The 15,820-nt window shown below is 32.1% G+C and overlaps 1 protein-coding gene across 1 annotated transcript; it reads left to right on the top strand.

The window, feature by feature from the left end:
- Window positions 1–386: 386 nt before the first annotated feature.
- LOC122194458 (uncharacterized) lies at window positions 387–2,757 on the top strand. Its single transcript, XM_052766601.1, has 6 exons — window positions 387–635; window positions 1,177–1,388; window positions 1,522–1,816; window positions 1,910–1,995; window positions 2,211–2,302; window positions 2,429–2,757. The coding sequence occupies exons 1-6, from the start codon at window positions 387–389 to the stop codon at window positions 2,662–2,664; spliced, it is 1,170 nt and encodes a 389-aa protein (XP_052622561.1). The 3' UTR covers window positions 2,665–2,757.
- The last annotated feature ends 13,063 nt before the right edge of the window (window positions 2,758–15,820 follow it).

Below are 15,820 nucleotides of genomic sequence, written 5' to 3'. Positions count from 1 at the left end.
TCAGCTTCCCGAGTCCGTTTATTACCAGATGGGTCAATCTCGTCTTTTCGTCTCGACTTCATATCTCTTTGTAAAGCAACCGACGACCCCCACACCACCATCTGCAAACCCTAAGCCGTCGTCTAAGGATATCCGCTCTTCCTCCTTCCCATTTGACTAATTCTTCGTCAGCTCTTGTTGAATTTCTCACACAACCGTTGCTTTTGTTTGATTTTGTTTGATTTTGTCAAATTGCAGGGTTTTTCTGAATCCGTCAACTCCTTCTTTAATCAGCTGATTTTCATCTTTTTTTCTGAATCCGTCAACTCCTTCTTATGGTTTTAGTGAAGATGTTGGGCGCTGGATTGCAGCATTGACGTAGTAGTGGTGGAGAGGATAGGTTTTACATGCCGGCGAAAGCGAGAAGGATTCGTCAGCATCAAGAGAACCTCCGTAGAGCTCAAAGTAACGTTACTCCGACCCAATCTACGACATCTTATGTCAGGGAGGAGCCGGAGAATCAACTCATGCAGCCATCAAATCCGGAGCCGTTGGAATCCTCAGTGGTGGCGGTGCCGGCAACATCATCGTTGTGTAATCTTGAACGGTTTTTGGAAACTGTTACGCCTTCTGTTCATGTTCAACATCTCTCCAAGGTCTGTACCGATATTAATCTTTTATATTGAAATGAGTTGAATTAATTCAAATTAGTCGTCTCAGTTTATACTTGTATTGCTAATTCGTTATATCATGGAGTAAAGTAACTTATAGGAACATTTGGTTTATTCAATTTGAGTATGCGATAGTCAATTAATCAGATTTTTGATTTATAATTTAGTAGTATAATTTACTTTACATTTTAGCTGTGGTTTTCTCTTTCTCCATTGGCACTACTCCGAAATTCATGTTTGAAAGCAAATGAAGTCAGCTTGAATTATTATTCAGTGAGCCCTGAGGGTGGCCTTTCAGTTTTTATGAGTGAACAGAGTTTGCCTTTGATGTTATATTTCTATTGTTTAATCAAGGATTCCATATATTGACAATCAAAATATATGTGTTTCTGCTAAAGCACACCATCTTCCAAAAAGAATTAGAGTACAATAAAATGGTTAATGTTCAGTAATCATGTATAAACAGGGGTATTGTAGTTGTGTATTTGATCCAAATAATGATTTTACTTGAACTTTATGGCAGCAGAGAACTATGAGAGGATGGAGGACAAGTGATGTGGAATATCAACCATACTTTGTTCTTGGTGATTTGTGGGAATCTTTCGAGGAGTGGAGTGCTTATGGTGCTGGAGTTCCTTTAATATTGAATGAAGCTAATTGTGTGATCCAATATTATGTGCCTTATTTATCTGGAATTCAAATATATGTAGACCCTTTGAAGTCTTCAATAAATTCCAGGTACTGGAACAGTAAATATCTTCCTTTCTTCCTCTTTCTTGTTTAGGGTTATGTCATGCTCCTTTTCAACTAGTAGCATCTATTATGCTTCTTTATGAAATTTAAATAATCTAGTTATTCTGTTGCTTTACAGGCAACTAACTGAGGATATTGATGATAACTCATTTACGGATTCAAGTAGTGATGGGAGCAGTGATTATGAACAGGAAAAGGGTTCTTTACATTATCTAAGGGAGAAGAGTAATAATCATCACCCAAAGAATGACATTCTTCACCGAATGGATCATTTGTCAATGAATGATGAGAACAATGTAGTTCAAGAAGACTTTTCTAGTGATGATAGTGATTCTGCCACCACTCAAAGTTGCTTGATATTTGAGTACATGGAACATAGTCAGCCTTTGGGCAGAGAACCTTTGTGTGATAAGGTTAGCTTTAAAAAAAAACAAAGAAAGTGGGTTTTATTCTTTATTTATAAATCTTTGGATAATTAGTTTAGTTCTGTTTTCTTGTTGCAACAGATACTTGATCTTGCACAACGCTTCCCTGAATTGAAAAGTCTAAGAAGTTGTGACTTGCTGCCATCTAGTTGGCTTTCTGTCGCTTGGTATGATTGCTAATAAGTACTAGAGTTTGGGAAGGAATGGAATGATTCATTCCATTGCTACAGACCAACCAAATATGATTACAACTCATTCCATTCCTTTGTGATTCCATTCCATTCCATCCAATCAAACAGATTCTTAATATGGTCTTTGCTACTTGCTCTTTCTCACATAATATGCTACTACTAAATGGCCCTTTTTTGATGCTTTTTATCAGGTACCCAATATACAGAATTCCCATGGGGCCCACCTTGAAAGATCTTGATGCTTGTTTTCTAACTTTTCATTCCCTTCACACTCCTACTACAGGTCATTCATATATATCATATAAATCTCCCTGGATTTTTCAGGCTGAGAAACAACCTTTTTTTATAGTTATAAAATTTACGAGTTGCATTACTAATTTATTATTATTGTTTTTTATTTTTGTTTCAGGCAATGAATGTGAGCATCCACCTGTTGTAAGGCATTTCAGTGGGACGGGTGTGGTCTCATTACCAGCATTTGGTCTTGCTTCATACAAATTCAAGGCACCACTGTGGGTCCCCAATGAATTGAAAAGACTAGAATGCCCTGATGGACTATTCACTATTCTATATGTGTTTGTTACTTACATAGAAGTACTAGTGTTGAAAAGACTAGAATGCCCTTATCATGTGATGTGTCAATAAACTGATGGATTACACAGAAGCAAGTCTCCTCCACGTAGGAGTAGGTCACCTTCTAGAAGCAGAAGCCCTGAAGGAGGAGGAAATGAGAAAGCATCAACATCATCACCCTATTCCCATGGTAGAGCTGATTCCAGAAGCCCTTTGCAGCGTTCTGATTCCAATGTAAGTTTTTTTTTACCTGTGGAATCATTGATTCCGAGTGTTGATATTTTTTTATTGATTACTTTTTATCTTATCTTTTATATATTATTAATTATTATTAACCCTTGGTTGTGGTATAATATGTAGGGTTTGCCTGGACCAATGGGGTTGATGAGTACTAGTCATTTGGAACAAGAAGCTGCAGTACTTGCTTTGTCAACTTTGATGACCATAGCTCCTGCAGAAGTTTATGCAGAATTTGAAAAGGTAATTTTTTTATTTATGAACTTTCAAAGCAACTTTTATTGTTTTACATCACTTGAATTTTAGTGCATTAGGTCGTATAATATGTTGAAATGTTGAACGTTTTATGATGAGATTGTTTCAAATAAGGGAAGGAGAATAAAGGATAAATTAATTCATAATGTCTATGAAACCCCTTATACCCTTCTCTTGAACAGTGAAATAAATTACAGAGGCGAGATAGAACAAAGGAGTATGGGGTGGCTGAATTATTCCATTTGGATCCTCATTACACAATAAGTTTATGTTTGAAACATATAAAAGTGTGTCTAGCTTTGTATGATCCAGTTGCAGCAAAAGATAAATTATTCAATTTTTTCAGCATCTGTTGTGTATGGTGACAGTTTTGTTTAGGTTGCACCCACTAAGAATGTATCAGCTTTTTTAGCATCTGTTGGAAAGTGAATGTTTAAAAGGAAAAAATGATATAAGTGCACATTTGTTACTATGCTAATATGAATTGAGGATTAAGCTATTAGTTTCTAAATCACAAACAGTGTTTGCTGCCTTTCTTAATCTGTTTGAATACGAAATCAAGCCTGTGTTTATATTTGATTTGATTGTTTATGTGAGTTTTTGGTCAATTTTGGTTTAATGTTGTGATTAAAGTAGGGTTTGTTCGAATATAATGTTGCAGAAATTATCCTTATGGGTCTTGACACATAAAGTTTGTTAATTATTTAGAAAAATATTATAAATTATCTTTGATTTCATGAGAATATAAATGCTTGTTTTTCATATTCAATTCACATTCGGTAAAATGTTGTGTCCACATGATACTAAGGAATACAATTCTGTAATTGACTTGGGCATAAACATGTTATTTTGATCAAGAGAAAAAGAAAAATAGCCTAGATAATTAGCAACTTATAAGTAGGTTGGTTGGTATTATGTGAAAGTGAAAGGGGTAAGTGAAATTTGAGAGTAATTTGTGTTTTTTTTAGTCACATTGCATCGGACTCAATTCCAGCTTGGAAATGGTGGTTTGTTTGGTGCTAGTTATATTCAGGTAAAAGATTTCCCATCTCTTATATTAATGTTTGGTTTTAATGTTTGGCTTATTACATTACTTTTGTCTCCTTTGTTGTATTGATGAGGCTTGAGCATGCTGGGCTGTTAATGTTCCTATTTGTTTTCATTTATGCAGGTAACAATCTTGTTGAAAGGACTTATGAATCAGATATTAATGGTACCAAGTTTAACACTCGAGTCCATATGATTAGATGTTAATGGTAACAAGTTTAACACATGTGTCTTTGTTATACATACAAATTAAATGCAATGGATTGTATTTTTTGTATATGGTATTTTATTTTATATTATGCAATGGATTGTATTTTTTGTATATGGTATTTTATTTCTATTATGAGAGATTAAATGCAAATTTAATTTATAAATTAATAAATATATAAATATATTTTTTTTTAAAAAAAAAATTAAAATTACGATACGCAAAAATGTGTGTCGTCTTCATTTATGACATGGCCTTTCTTGACTGGTACTTCCTTGATACGCATTGCGTGTCATAAACACGCGCGTCGTAAGGTTACGACACGCAAATGTGTGTCATCTTCCTTTATGACAGGGCCTTTCTTGATACGCATTGCGTGTCATAACCGCGCGTCGTAAATGCGCGTCATAAATGTGTGTCGTAAATGCGCGTCGTCTATAGACTACGCGCAAAAGCGCGTGATCTCTCTTTATGACAGGGCCTTCCTTGACGCGCATTTGCGCGTCGTCTGAGCGTTTTACGACACGCAATGAGTGTCGTAAAAGGCCTTTTTTCTAGTAGTGTGCCCTTGGGTAGCAAGGGTATACATCCACGACCATACACACCAGTTAGATTACTAGTAAACTACCACGCGGGTAGTTTAGGAAGATACTAGAACAATTACTAGAACGCGATATCATACAATGAGTCAGTTCATTCATGAGTCAATACTTTCTAGAAGATTACTGTACATTACATATACAACTATACTAGGACGAGAACATATACAACTATACTAGAACGATTACATTATTATACTTGCTAGGTAGAGAGCACGTACATTACAGCTAGAATAGTTCATTACATTACATATACTAGAATACGTTAATTACTGTGATTTAAATCGAAGCATGACTTAAATGACATGGCCCGAGTTGTAGCCAGAGTCTCTTGAAGGGAGAGCGTGAGTTTGCGTATAGGTTCCATAATGGATTAACTATCCTACACCTTGCTGCTAGCTACAGCGGGACCTGCAGGTCTGCGGGTGCCAAACGTCATACATTAATTTCGACAATTCTTATGTCGATGTAACAAGTCTATAGTATGAGTTTGTGTATAGATCTATACTGGATTGACTATCCTACACCTTGCTGCTAGCTACAGCGGGATCTGCAGATCTGCGGGTGCCAAACATCATTTCTTATTACGACCATTCTTATGTCGTTGTTACCAGTCGATAGTATGGTACAATTTATCACATAATGCCTTAGCCTAAAATCCGGTTTAAGGTAGTTAGTACGGTAGTAGTCCTTTTAGAGCTACGTTTTAGTACTACATTAATTTTCCCATTACATATTTTTAGTGATAACCTCACTTAAACATTAATGGACAAACTATATTTTTGGATAATGATAGTTATACTTTGGAAAATACATACTCTTACAAGAGACACACATACAGAACAGTTAGGTCTTGGTAGAAGACACCTTCATATACTAGAAGGAATCATAGGGATTCTAGGGTTTTTCAAACACTTATAGTTCATATACACTTTCAATACTTACAATACATAGACTTACAAATTCTTACATACAAATTAAGACACTAAATACTTATGATCTCACCAGCTTCAAAGCTGATACTCGCTTTCAAAATTACTTGTATCCTCAGGTCATCATAGACAGGTACCGATGCATGGAGAAAGGAAGATGGAGCTTGTTCAAGACTTATCTTTCATTTTGATTTATGCTTTAGTGTTTATCAAAATTTGACAGAACACATTTGTATAATAATTATATTATTAATGCAATGGATGATGTTGTTAGTTGTTTACTACTTTACATTGTTGTTGATATTATACATGACGTCCTCCGCCCCAGAACGTTTCCGCCGTTCTTGGTTTTGGGGTGTGACAGTATCTGCGACTTTGGAACCTCAACATCACAGAAATACAAGTAAGTGACTGTTGGATTAAGGTGTCTAAGCTAGTAACTAAATTCTTATATTCTTGAATTAGAAGCAAAGTCCTTTTTGGGTAGCCCTCTAAACCGGAAATAGATAAAAATGATGTTAGGAGAGAGAAATATACTTATTAGACTATTATATGATTAATAAACTAATTTGAAAGTATGGAAAATGATTTGTTAATATATTATGTGATTAATACATTAATTGGAAATAGATAGTTGATTTGTTAATTTATTATGCAATTAATAAATTAATATGAGATTAGTTGTTAAATAATTGATTTGTTAATTTATATTATTAATAAATTAATGTGAAATCAATTAGAATTAATTAATTATTAATCAGAATTAATCTAGAATTAATTTGTGATTAAGCGGAATTAATTGAAGGTGCAAGGGGTGAATTGTAATTATTCAATAACTAGAACTAATTAAAGGTGCAAGGGGTGAATTATAATTATTAAGGGCGTCTTCGGCAAAACTAGTTGGTAGCGGATAGCTTGTAGTAGGTAGCGGGTAGTTTGTAGCTTGTAGCGTTTTGTTAAAAGCTACATAAAGTAGCATTTAGATTTGGAGCGTTTTGTTTAAACTAAACACTACAAGCTTGTAGAGCAAACGAGACTTTCTGCTTTAAACGGAACGTTTTGTCAACCGCTAGAAGCTAGAAGCTCTTAAATGCTCCAAAAAGCTCCGTACCGAACACGCCCTAAATAGTTGAACAAAAGAGGCAATTCTAGAAGCATCCATGTCATGGACGGTTTTGTGGAGTTCTGTAGGGTTTCCAGAAGCCTATTGGTTGCATAAAAGGAAATGATTTGGATTAGTATTAAATCTATTATTTAATTAATTCAAATCTTGTTTTGTCTACAAGTTATCTAAACTATAAATAGGACTCATTGGCTTGAAATTTTCATTCACCACATTACCAAAGGAATAGGAACAAAATTCCCTTCATATCTCCTCTCTCCTCCTCATTCTAGGGTTTTTGGTTCTGGGTGTGAGCCATTAGAGACATCGTCATTTTGGTACTTTCTTTCCAAGGAACTTCAAGAGTATTTGATTTGATTATTTTCTATAATAATCAAAAAGTATGTAACCGTAACCTTTATGTTAATTTTGATTTTCGTAGCCTTTCTCTAAGGTGTCTTGATGTTCATAGTTTATTGTTATCAATAGAGAAAACATAGATTCTTTCTAGGTAGCATGTGAACTTAAGGGATTATGTGTTTTTCCGTCACATGATATTTTTTTTTATATAACCTAGAAACCTATTAGTGGTATCAGAACCTATTTTTATAATTGATTGTACATAATATTGAATCGATCAAAATTAGGGTTTATGGAAATTAAACTTTAATGGCCTTAAATTTTCGCAAAAGGGTAGGGTTCCTGAAATCCTAGCCTCTACCCCTATTTTCGAAAATTCTAGCGTTTCCATTAGGGTTTCTAGTTTCCTTAATTATAATTTTAAGTGTCTTAAAATTTGGATAACTAAAACCTAATAACCGTAATCATTTTATTTTCGAAAATTAGAAGGGTTATTAGATTAGGATTAAATTTGTATTATTTTATCAAATGTTTAGTTGAACATAATTATTTAATCCCTAATGATTTAAATTTGAATTATTTAATTAATTGTTTAATAGAAGATAATTATTTAAATCCTTAATGATTTAAATTAAAGGATAATTGGTAAATCATTAATTGTTTAAAATTAATTAATTATTGAAAGTTTAATTTGAAAATTAATTTTAAACCCTAGTATTTTGAAAAGTTTTAAAATACACCTGATATTATATATTATTAAAAGTTTAATATTATATATATATATATATATATATATATATATATAAAAGACAAGTCAGTCAAATCAATAGTAGACTAGTAGACCTCATTTACGAAGCCATAATCAAATGGGGGTATAAGGAACGACCTATAAAATAACCGTCATTGGATGTCCACTCTCACCCACAACTCCCTTGTATGGTGGATGGTCGTTTAGAGAACAGATTTGATAGGACATAACCTCATTAAAAGTATGATACTATAAATTACTAGAACCCACTTTAAAATCTCACTCTAGATACTTTAGGAAAAATATGAAGTGTATGCTACTCCATGAAAATGCACATCACTCTTTATATATCATTAGCAGAGCGTACGTGGTTAACCGACACACTAATTTGGGACTATAAAGTTAAGTGTTGGACAAATCGAAAATTATCATTATTGATGGAGTGTGTGCAGTTTACTGGCACATCAATTTGAGATGATAAATGACCTGGAGGTTGTCAAGTAGGTTTGTATGGTTATTCACATCTCATTTATGATCTTCGGCATCCCAGTCACAAAAGGTGAGAGAATAATCCAAGATTAAGCATGTCTTTGATAAGATTCAATGAACCTCAAAAGATCTAGGAGTTTCATAAGATTGAATTGGTAATAGCCTTACCTACCTAAAATAGATTCGAATTTGATTACGACATTCCACTTCAAAGTTCGAATCGAAAATATGGATCCTAGCCTTAATTTAAGTTTTTGGTTAATAATTAATGATTAAAATAAAAAAAAACTTGAACTTTCTCATCTCCCAATATTAGATGTCAAATCAAGAAAATGTTGGTCTTCTTCGTTCTTTGGTAAATGTTTTGCCTTAATCATCTGGAGATGGTCTTCCATATCCTGATCAATGTGAAAATATATTCTTTTCTTTGGCTAATGGTTGAATTAGACATTGTCATTCTTCAACTTTTCTAACTCCTCCTCCTGTGACTATCCCAACGTCACGAGTTGAAAGATATGAAACAACTCAAGCCCTTTTGGCATGTAAGCGTGAAGATGGAAATTTTGTGTGTGTACACGTTCTGAAAATGAAGTTGTACATTGACAAATTGGAAAGGATGGGTGTCGTATTCCAAAAGGAGCAAGCCAATAATTTGGTTATTCTTTCTCTTCTTAGTCATATGGTTAGTTCATTAAGAAATTTCATATGAGGAATCTTGATATGACCCTAATTAATCTGACCTATATGTTGATGGTTGCTGAAGCAGAAATGCTTGAGAGCACAACATAAATTCTTATAGGTTCTAATTCCAAGATTTCCATGGACATTTGGAAATGTTAATATTAGTGATCTAGAACATATTTCTCTTCCCAATCAAAAGTGGTCGGCCAAGGTGAAACCATTTGATCGTATGGTAAAGAGAAAAGCTCGTTCTGAGATCATTCCATATGTTGACCCCAATGAGTCCATTTTTTTCTACTACCAACTGAAGGGACATCATAAGCGATGCTGCCCAAACTACCTGGAAGATCTTAAAGATAGTAAATTCAAGTTGTGTGACTCTACTTAAGGTACATCCATTATCTAACTCCATAAGTTCCTATTCTTACACTCTTAATACATAATGTGATGATCATATTTTGATAGTAATGCAATATCTAAAAGAAAGAAGGAAGCTTAAGCATAGTGAGTTAAATCTGATCATGGGAAATAGACTTTGGTCACATGGTTCGATGGTCAAAATTTGAAGATACTACTAGGGAGTTAAGGTAATTTAACAGATTTTTGTTACTCTTTTCAAAGATGTTTAGAAATATAGTTTTCATTTCATGAATTGTAGGACAAGTTCCAAAATTTTCATTTATTTCAATAAAAGAGAAATTATGGTTTATAAAGTTGCTTTATTTGTATTTCCTTGCAATGACATTTATGAGAGTGTTGGTTATGTTTCTAATAATAGCAATACAACTATGGATTTGATTCTTATGATATCACTTGTTGTATTATCATAATTGAATAATTGACCAAGTGAAAAAAATCTCATCACCAACCGAACATATACTTGGTGTTGTACAAGTCGAATTGTATAATATATTAGAATCTTGTTCATTGGAAAATTATGACTTAATTCATTGTTCACACACTCATGTGAGGCAACTGAAGGACTAATTGATATAGTAGATATTTATATGGACTCTTCAGATCCACCACAAGGGACGATAACTATATTCGTCATGATTTAACGATGTTTCTGCAAATATGGTTTTGTTTATAAGATTAAATAGAAATCTGATACTTTTTAAAAAGTTCATCAGTAGTGGAACGAATGGAAGAATCTGTAAGGAAGAAAGATAAATGATTCTCCAATATGAAAAGAGAGTAGAGTGCTTTAGTATCATGTTTTATGATCATCTTAGTAATTGTTGAATTATATCACCATTAATCCTCAAAGAACATCTTAGTGTAATAATATGACCAAGAAGAGGAATCTAACATTGTTGGAAATGGTTTGATCATAGATGAGTTATACTTTGTTCTAATCAAAGTTTTAGAGCCATGCTCTAGTAATTGTAAATTGTATCTTGAAACCCATTTTAAAACTGAGAAGGATGATAACACCTCATAATATGTGGATTAATAATGTTTTCTTACTCTAGCACATTTGGAATTGAAGTTGTGATGTTTTCGTTGAGCGAGAAATAAAAGATAAATTGAGGCCCATTCTATGAAGTGTTTTCTTATTGTAAATCTGCACAATCTTTTGAATATTGGTTTTAGCTCGTCAAGGAATGTTTCTTGAGAGAAAAAATTATATGTCAAGAAGTCATAGGGAGTCGTATTGATCTTGAGAGTTTCAAGAGTCAACTGACAATGCTCCTTTTAGTTATCACTAGCACACGACCTGAGGTTGATAACATGTTGTGTTTATTGACACATTCTAATTTTGGTGTGCACTTCCAGTTGAGTTGACAATGCCTATGAGTTCTATGTTCTTCATTTAACAGCAAAAGGCTTAGCAGGTTGGTCTGTAAAAGTACATTGATTAATATGGGTGAGTTGTTAACAATATGGAAGCACTACTGGGCTTTTTGAGATTTCATAAGACAAGAAATTTAGATTAAGTGAAGTTCAATCCATGAAGGAGAACTAAATGTGATTTTGGTTTGTCCTAAACCTTGTCTTATGTTTGTAGGTTGGAATTTAAAGACTCGCATGGACAAGAACATATGCACCTTGAAATCTAAATGGCAAAAGGTTTCACTCTAATTCATGAATATAGTTTTGAGCAAAAACTTTCGCTAATACACTTTGAAGATCTGATCTTTATGGATATTAGTTGTGTAAACTGCATTCTCAAATTCACAATATGATTACGACATCCCTCTTCATATTTCAAATTGTGAGGAATGGAAAGGTGTTGTTTAAAGTTTCCGAAGATACGTTTATCACATCTTGAAAGAGTTTGAATGTATAAATTATCTAGATAAAGTGCAAAAGATTAAGAATCCTAATTATAGTCATGACGAAGAATCGCAAAATAGGCATCTACACTTCCGTGGGAAAGTCAAAGGGTACTGATTTCTAGAAGTCCAGTTGATTTCTGGGTACATGTCAAAGTTGGTGGGAGCATAACTGTTATGTTGGTATTGCATGCTGCAAATTGCAAAGTTTAGAAAACGTTTCACTATAATAGACTTAAGGGAGATGGCACTCGTACTTTGTTACAAATCTAAAACTTTAGATTGTATAATTTAATAAAATTTAGTCAAAGACATATATAAATAGCATGTTGAAATGTTTCAACATTAGATATTCTATTTATAGACATATTATAGCAAGCGATTGAATAGATATTAGACCCTTGTTATAATGAGCCAAGTCTCATATGCTTCAGATATAGGATCGACTACATATGCTATAATATTAGATTATTCTAGTTTTCAAATGCTCTAAGCATTGTGAGAAAAATTATTAGAATTTTAAGTGACTACAGTTATTAAGCAAAGTATCAAGAACATTATGAGGTTTTGCCGAAGATTGGTTGCTTGTGGACAGTTAGAAGTATGAGATTGTATTAGAAGGGTCATAGTAAAACGTACTGGATTGAGGTGATTCTTGGTCAGAATTGATGGTCATATGGAAATATAAAAATGTTGCCATAATGGGAGATGCTTATAGAATCTACATGTGAGTTGGAAACTTTAATGCAAGAGAAGTTTTCAAGGAGTGTATCTCGAATTAGAGACTTCATAACCATGGGATTGTTTCTACTAACAAGTTCTAGTGAAATATTTTATAATATCAAAGGCATAATCTCTGCGACTTTGGAAGCTCGAGATCACAGAAAGACAATGCATGTATAGATGAAACTCCACTACATCTTACATAGTGATAAGAATTTGGAATCGTGAATTAAGCGTCGTTAGAGTAATGTCTAGTCAATCTGTTAACAAAGGAAGGACCATCGAGAAGCATAGTATGCATGTCCAAAACATGCCATGACTGATGTTATTTAATTCAAGTGGTTAGTTGATTACTCAAAACATTATATAATGAATAAATTTGTAATTTTTATGGTGATTAAATAATAGGTATTTATTTATAATCAATGGGTATGATGCCATAATTAATTAATTTATTATTGTGTTTCATTATGCATGTTTTACTTGCCTGAGTAATTTTAATACTATTCAAAATTCCATAGTCGTTCATACTTTTGGAAGTAAGTAGTTAATTAAGACTGTCATGAATTGATTGTAGTTCGTCGATTGAGGTTAACACATTGCAATTAGAATTTCTATAATATTCATGAGTACTTTGAAAAGAGAGATTTTAAGTATTGGATAAACCCACATTTAGAGATTAATTCATGGGTTTTATACACAAGTAATTCTAAGATGATAATATCTTCTATTATTAAACAATAGATATATAGTTCATAGTTTACAGATCAGGTTTGCATTAGTTTGCTCAAATGCATCTCGTAACTAGATGTCATAAAGCGTTATTCCATGTGTGATTTGATATGTAAATCGTATGGCTATATAGTCAATGTAAATCGTTCCTTTTTCCTGAATAAAGAAAAGCGATATTTGAGGGCCCCTCGATGATTTGAATTGATATTTAAAAAAACCAAGGTCCTGGTTTGAACTAAATTGATGTGTTCATTTTTGTAGTCTAAATTGATCACAAATCGGGAAATAGAACAAATGAACACGAGGTTGATCATTTAATCAATGACTCGGTTTATATGATATCTTGTAGAACGAAGCAATAACTAATCATTTATCTTAGGGCCAACATTTGATTTGAATCAAAGTTCAACAGTGGATTTGGAAAGCAATCTTTGTTGTTTAGTTCCAAGTCTATGCTTGCAATTGTAGCTATAGAATTATCTAAGTGGAAGACTGTTAGATTAAGGTGTCTAAGCCAATAACTAAATTGGTATATTCTTGAATTAGAAGCAAAGTGCTTTTTGGGTTGCCCTCATAACTAGAAATAATAAAAATGATATTAGGAGAGAGAAGTACAATTTATTTGACTATTATATGATTAATAAACTAATTGGAAATTATGGGAAAATGATTTGTTAATATATTATGTGATTAATAAATTAATTAGAAATAGACAGTTGATTTGCTGATTTATTATGTGATTAATAAATTAATATGAGATCAATTGTTAAATAATTGATTTGTTAATTTATATGATTATTAAATTAATGTGCAATCAATTATAATTAATAAATTATTAATAGAATTGATCTTAAATTAATTCGTGATTGATTGGAATTAATTGAATGTGAAAGGGGTGAATTGTAATTGTTTAATAGGTGAACAAAAGAGACAATTCTAGAAGCATCCATATCATGGACGATTTTGTGGAGTTCCTGAAGGTTTCTAGGAGCCTCCTGGTTGCATAAAATGAAATGATTTGAATTAGGATTAAATATATTATTTAATTAATTTAAATCTTGTTTTGCCTCCAAGTTACCTAAACTATAAATATGACCCCTTGGCTTGCAATTTTCATTCACCACATTACCAAAAGGTATAGGAATGAAATTCCCTTTATATCTCCTCTCTCATCCTCATTATAGGGTTTCTGGTTTTAGGTGTCAGCCATTAGAGGCATCATCCTTTTTGTGTTTGCTTTCCAAGGAACTTCATGAGGATTTGATTTGATTATTTTCTATAATAATCAAAATATATGTAACCCTAATCTTTATGTTAATTTTGATTTTCATAGCCTCTCTATAGGGTTTCTTGATGTTAATAGTTTATTGCTATCAATAGAGAAAATTTAGATCATTTCTTGGTTGCATGTAAATTTAAGGGTTTAAGTGTTATTCCGTCACATGATTTTTTTATAACCTAGAAAACTCATCATTATTATCACTAAGGCTTTAGATGGTTCTACTGATCTATATCTCAACTTTATATCTAAAAACTTGAACAAATGTTTCACAATTATCTTTTAACAGGTAAAATATAGTTACAATAGATATAGTTGTTTAATAAAGTTTATTAGATATCTTGTACTAAGTCTAGACATTCATTAAAAATGAAGTCAAACATGACAGTGTATAGTTCCTTAATAATTATTTTCTCTATAGTTTAGGGAAAATATCATTAGGAATCTTATATATATATATATATATATATATATATATATATATATATATATATATATATATATATATATAAGAGTTACATATGTCAAATATACTATATTATTTGCCTTCAAAAATCCATTTCTTGAAGTTGGAATATGTATATTTTGTTTATATAATAAAAATAACAATGTCATAAATAAGTTTGGTTCAAATCAAGTTTGAGTCAAAAGTGTTTTCATATAGTACTTATTTATTTAGAAAATATTCATATTTACTTGATACTACTATTAAAAGATGTAGTTCTCAAAAACATAATTTAATCATTACAGAATATAAAGGTGATTGTTATGAAAAAACGATTAAGTAAATAACTGAGACATATACTTAGATAGACTAAATTTAAACATACGTTATTCCAAAACAAATATTGTTTCACAATACAAGTATTATGTTCTATTCATAAATAATAAACTCCATCGGTGAAGTTCCAATTTGGTTGTGTTCAGTTGATTACTCTTATTTAAATATTTGCAAGCCATTTACAAATATTATAAAAGTATTAAGTACTTTTGTTAATTGAAAAGTATAAGTTCTATCTAGTATATACTTAAATTAAACAAGAATAGGATAATCTTCTTACATCTCATGGTCGCCCTCTTGATCTCTAAATTTTTCAATCAAGTAAGGTATCATGTCATATGTTGAATAATGTTCTAGTCCGCTCCTATGTCCTGGATGCATTGATTCAAGTATAAGGCGTGATATTTTAGTTGAATCATCAAAATGTCTCAACCATCTTGCATGAGCTTCAATAGATTTAAAAGGGGGATCGATGGGAAGAGGGTGCATAAGAATATGCAACCTTCATTCATGTCTGAGAACCATTCACGGTGTTGTATACCAAGAGTGGAAGTTATTAAGGAATAGATCGACGAAAATCTGGTTCTTCCAAATAACTTATAAAACCCAAATCTTTATTATTAAATTTTTTATCAATATTAGAATTATAATTATTTAAATTAGACTGTTTCAAAGTCTCGAAAGGTTTTGATAATTTGGGGGTTTGCACTTTAGACCATCTACAAAATTTTAACAAAATTCATTTAGTATTTTTGATAATCTTTAATAACTAATAC

Source organism: Lactuca sativa, chromosome 8 (assembly GCF_002870075.4).
Source record: "Lactuca sativa cultivar Salinas chromosome 8, Lsat_Salinas_v11, whole genome shotgun sequence".
NCBI classification, from domain to species: domain Eukaryota; kingdom Viridiplantae; phylum Streptophyta; class Magnoliopsida; order Asterales; family Asteraceae; genus Lactuca; species Lactuca sativa.
Note: the sequence above shows the minus strand (reverse complement) of the source record. Positions and strands in the feature narration are given on the sequence as shown.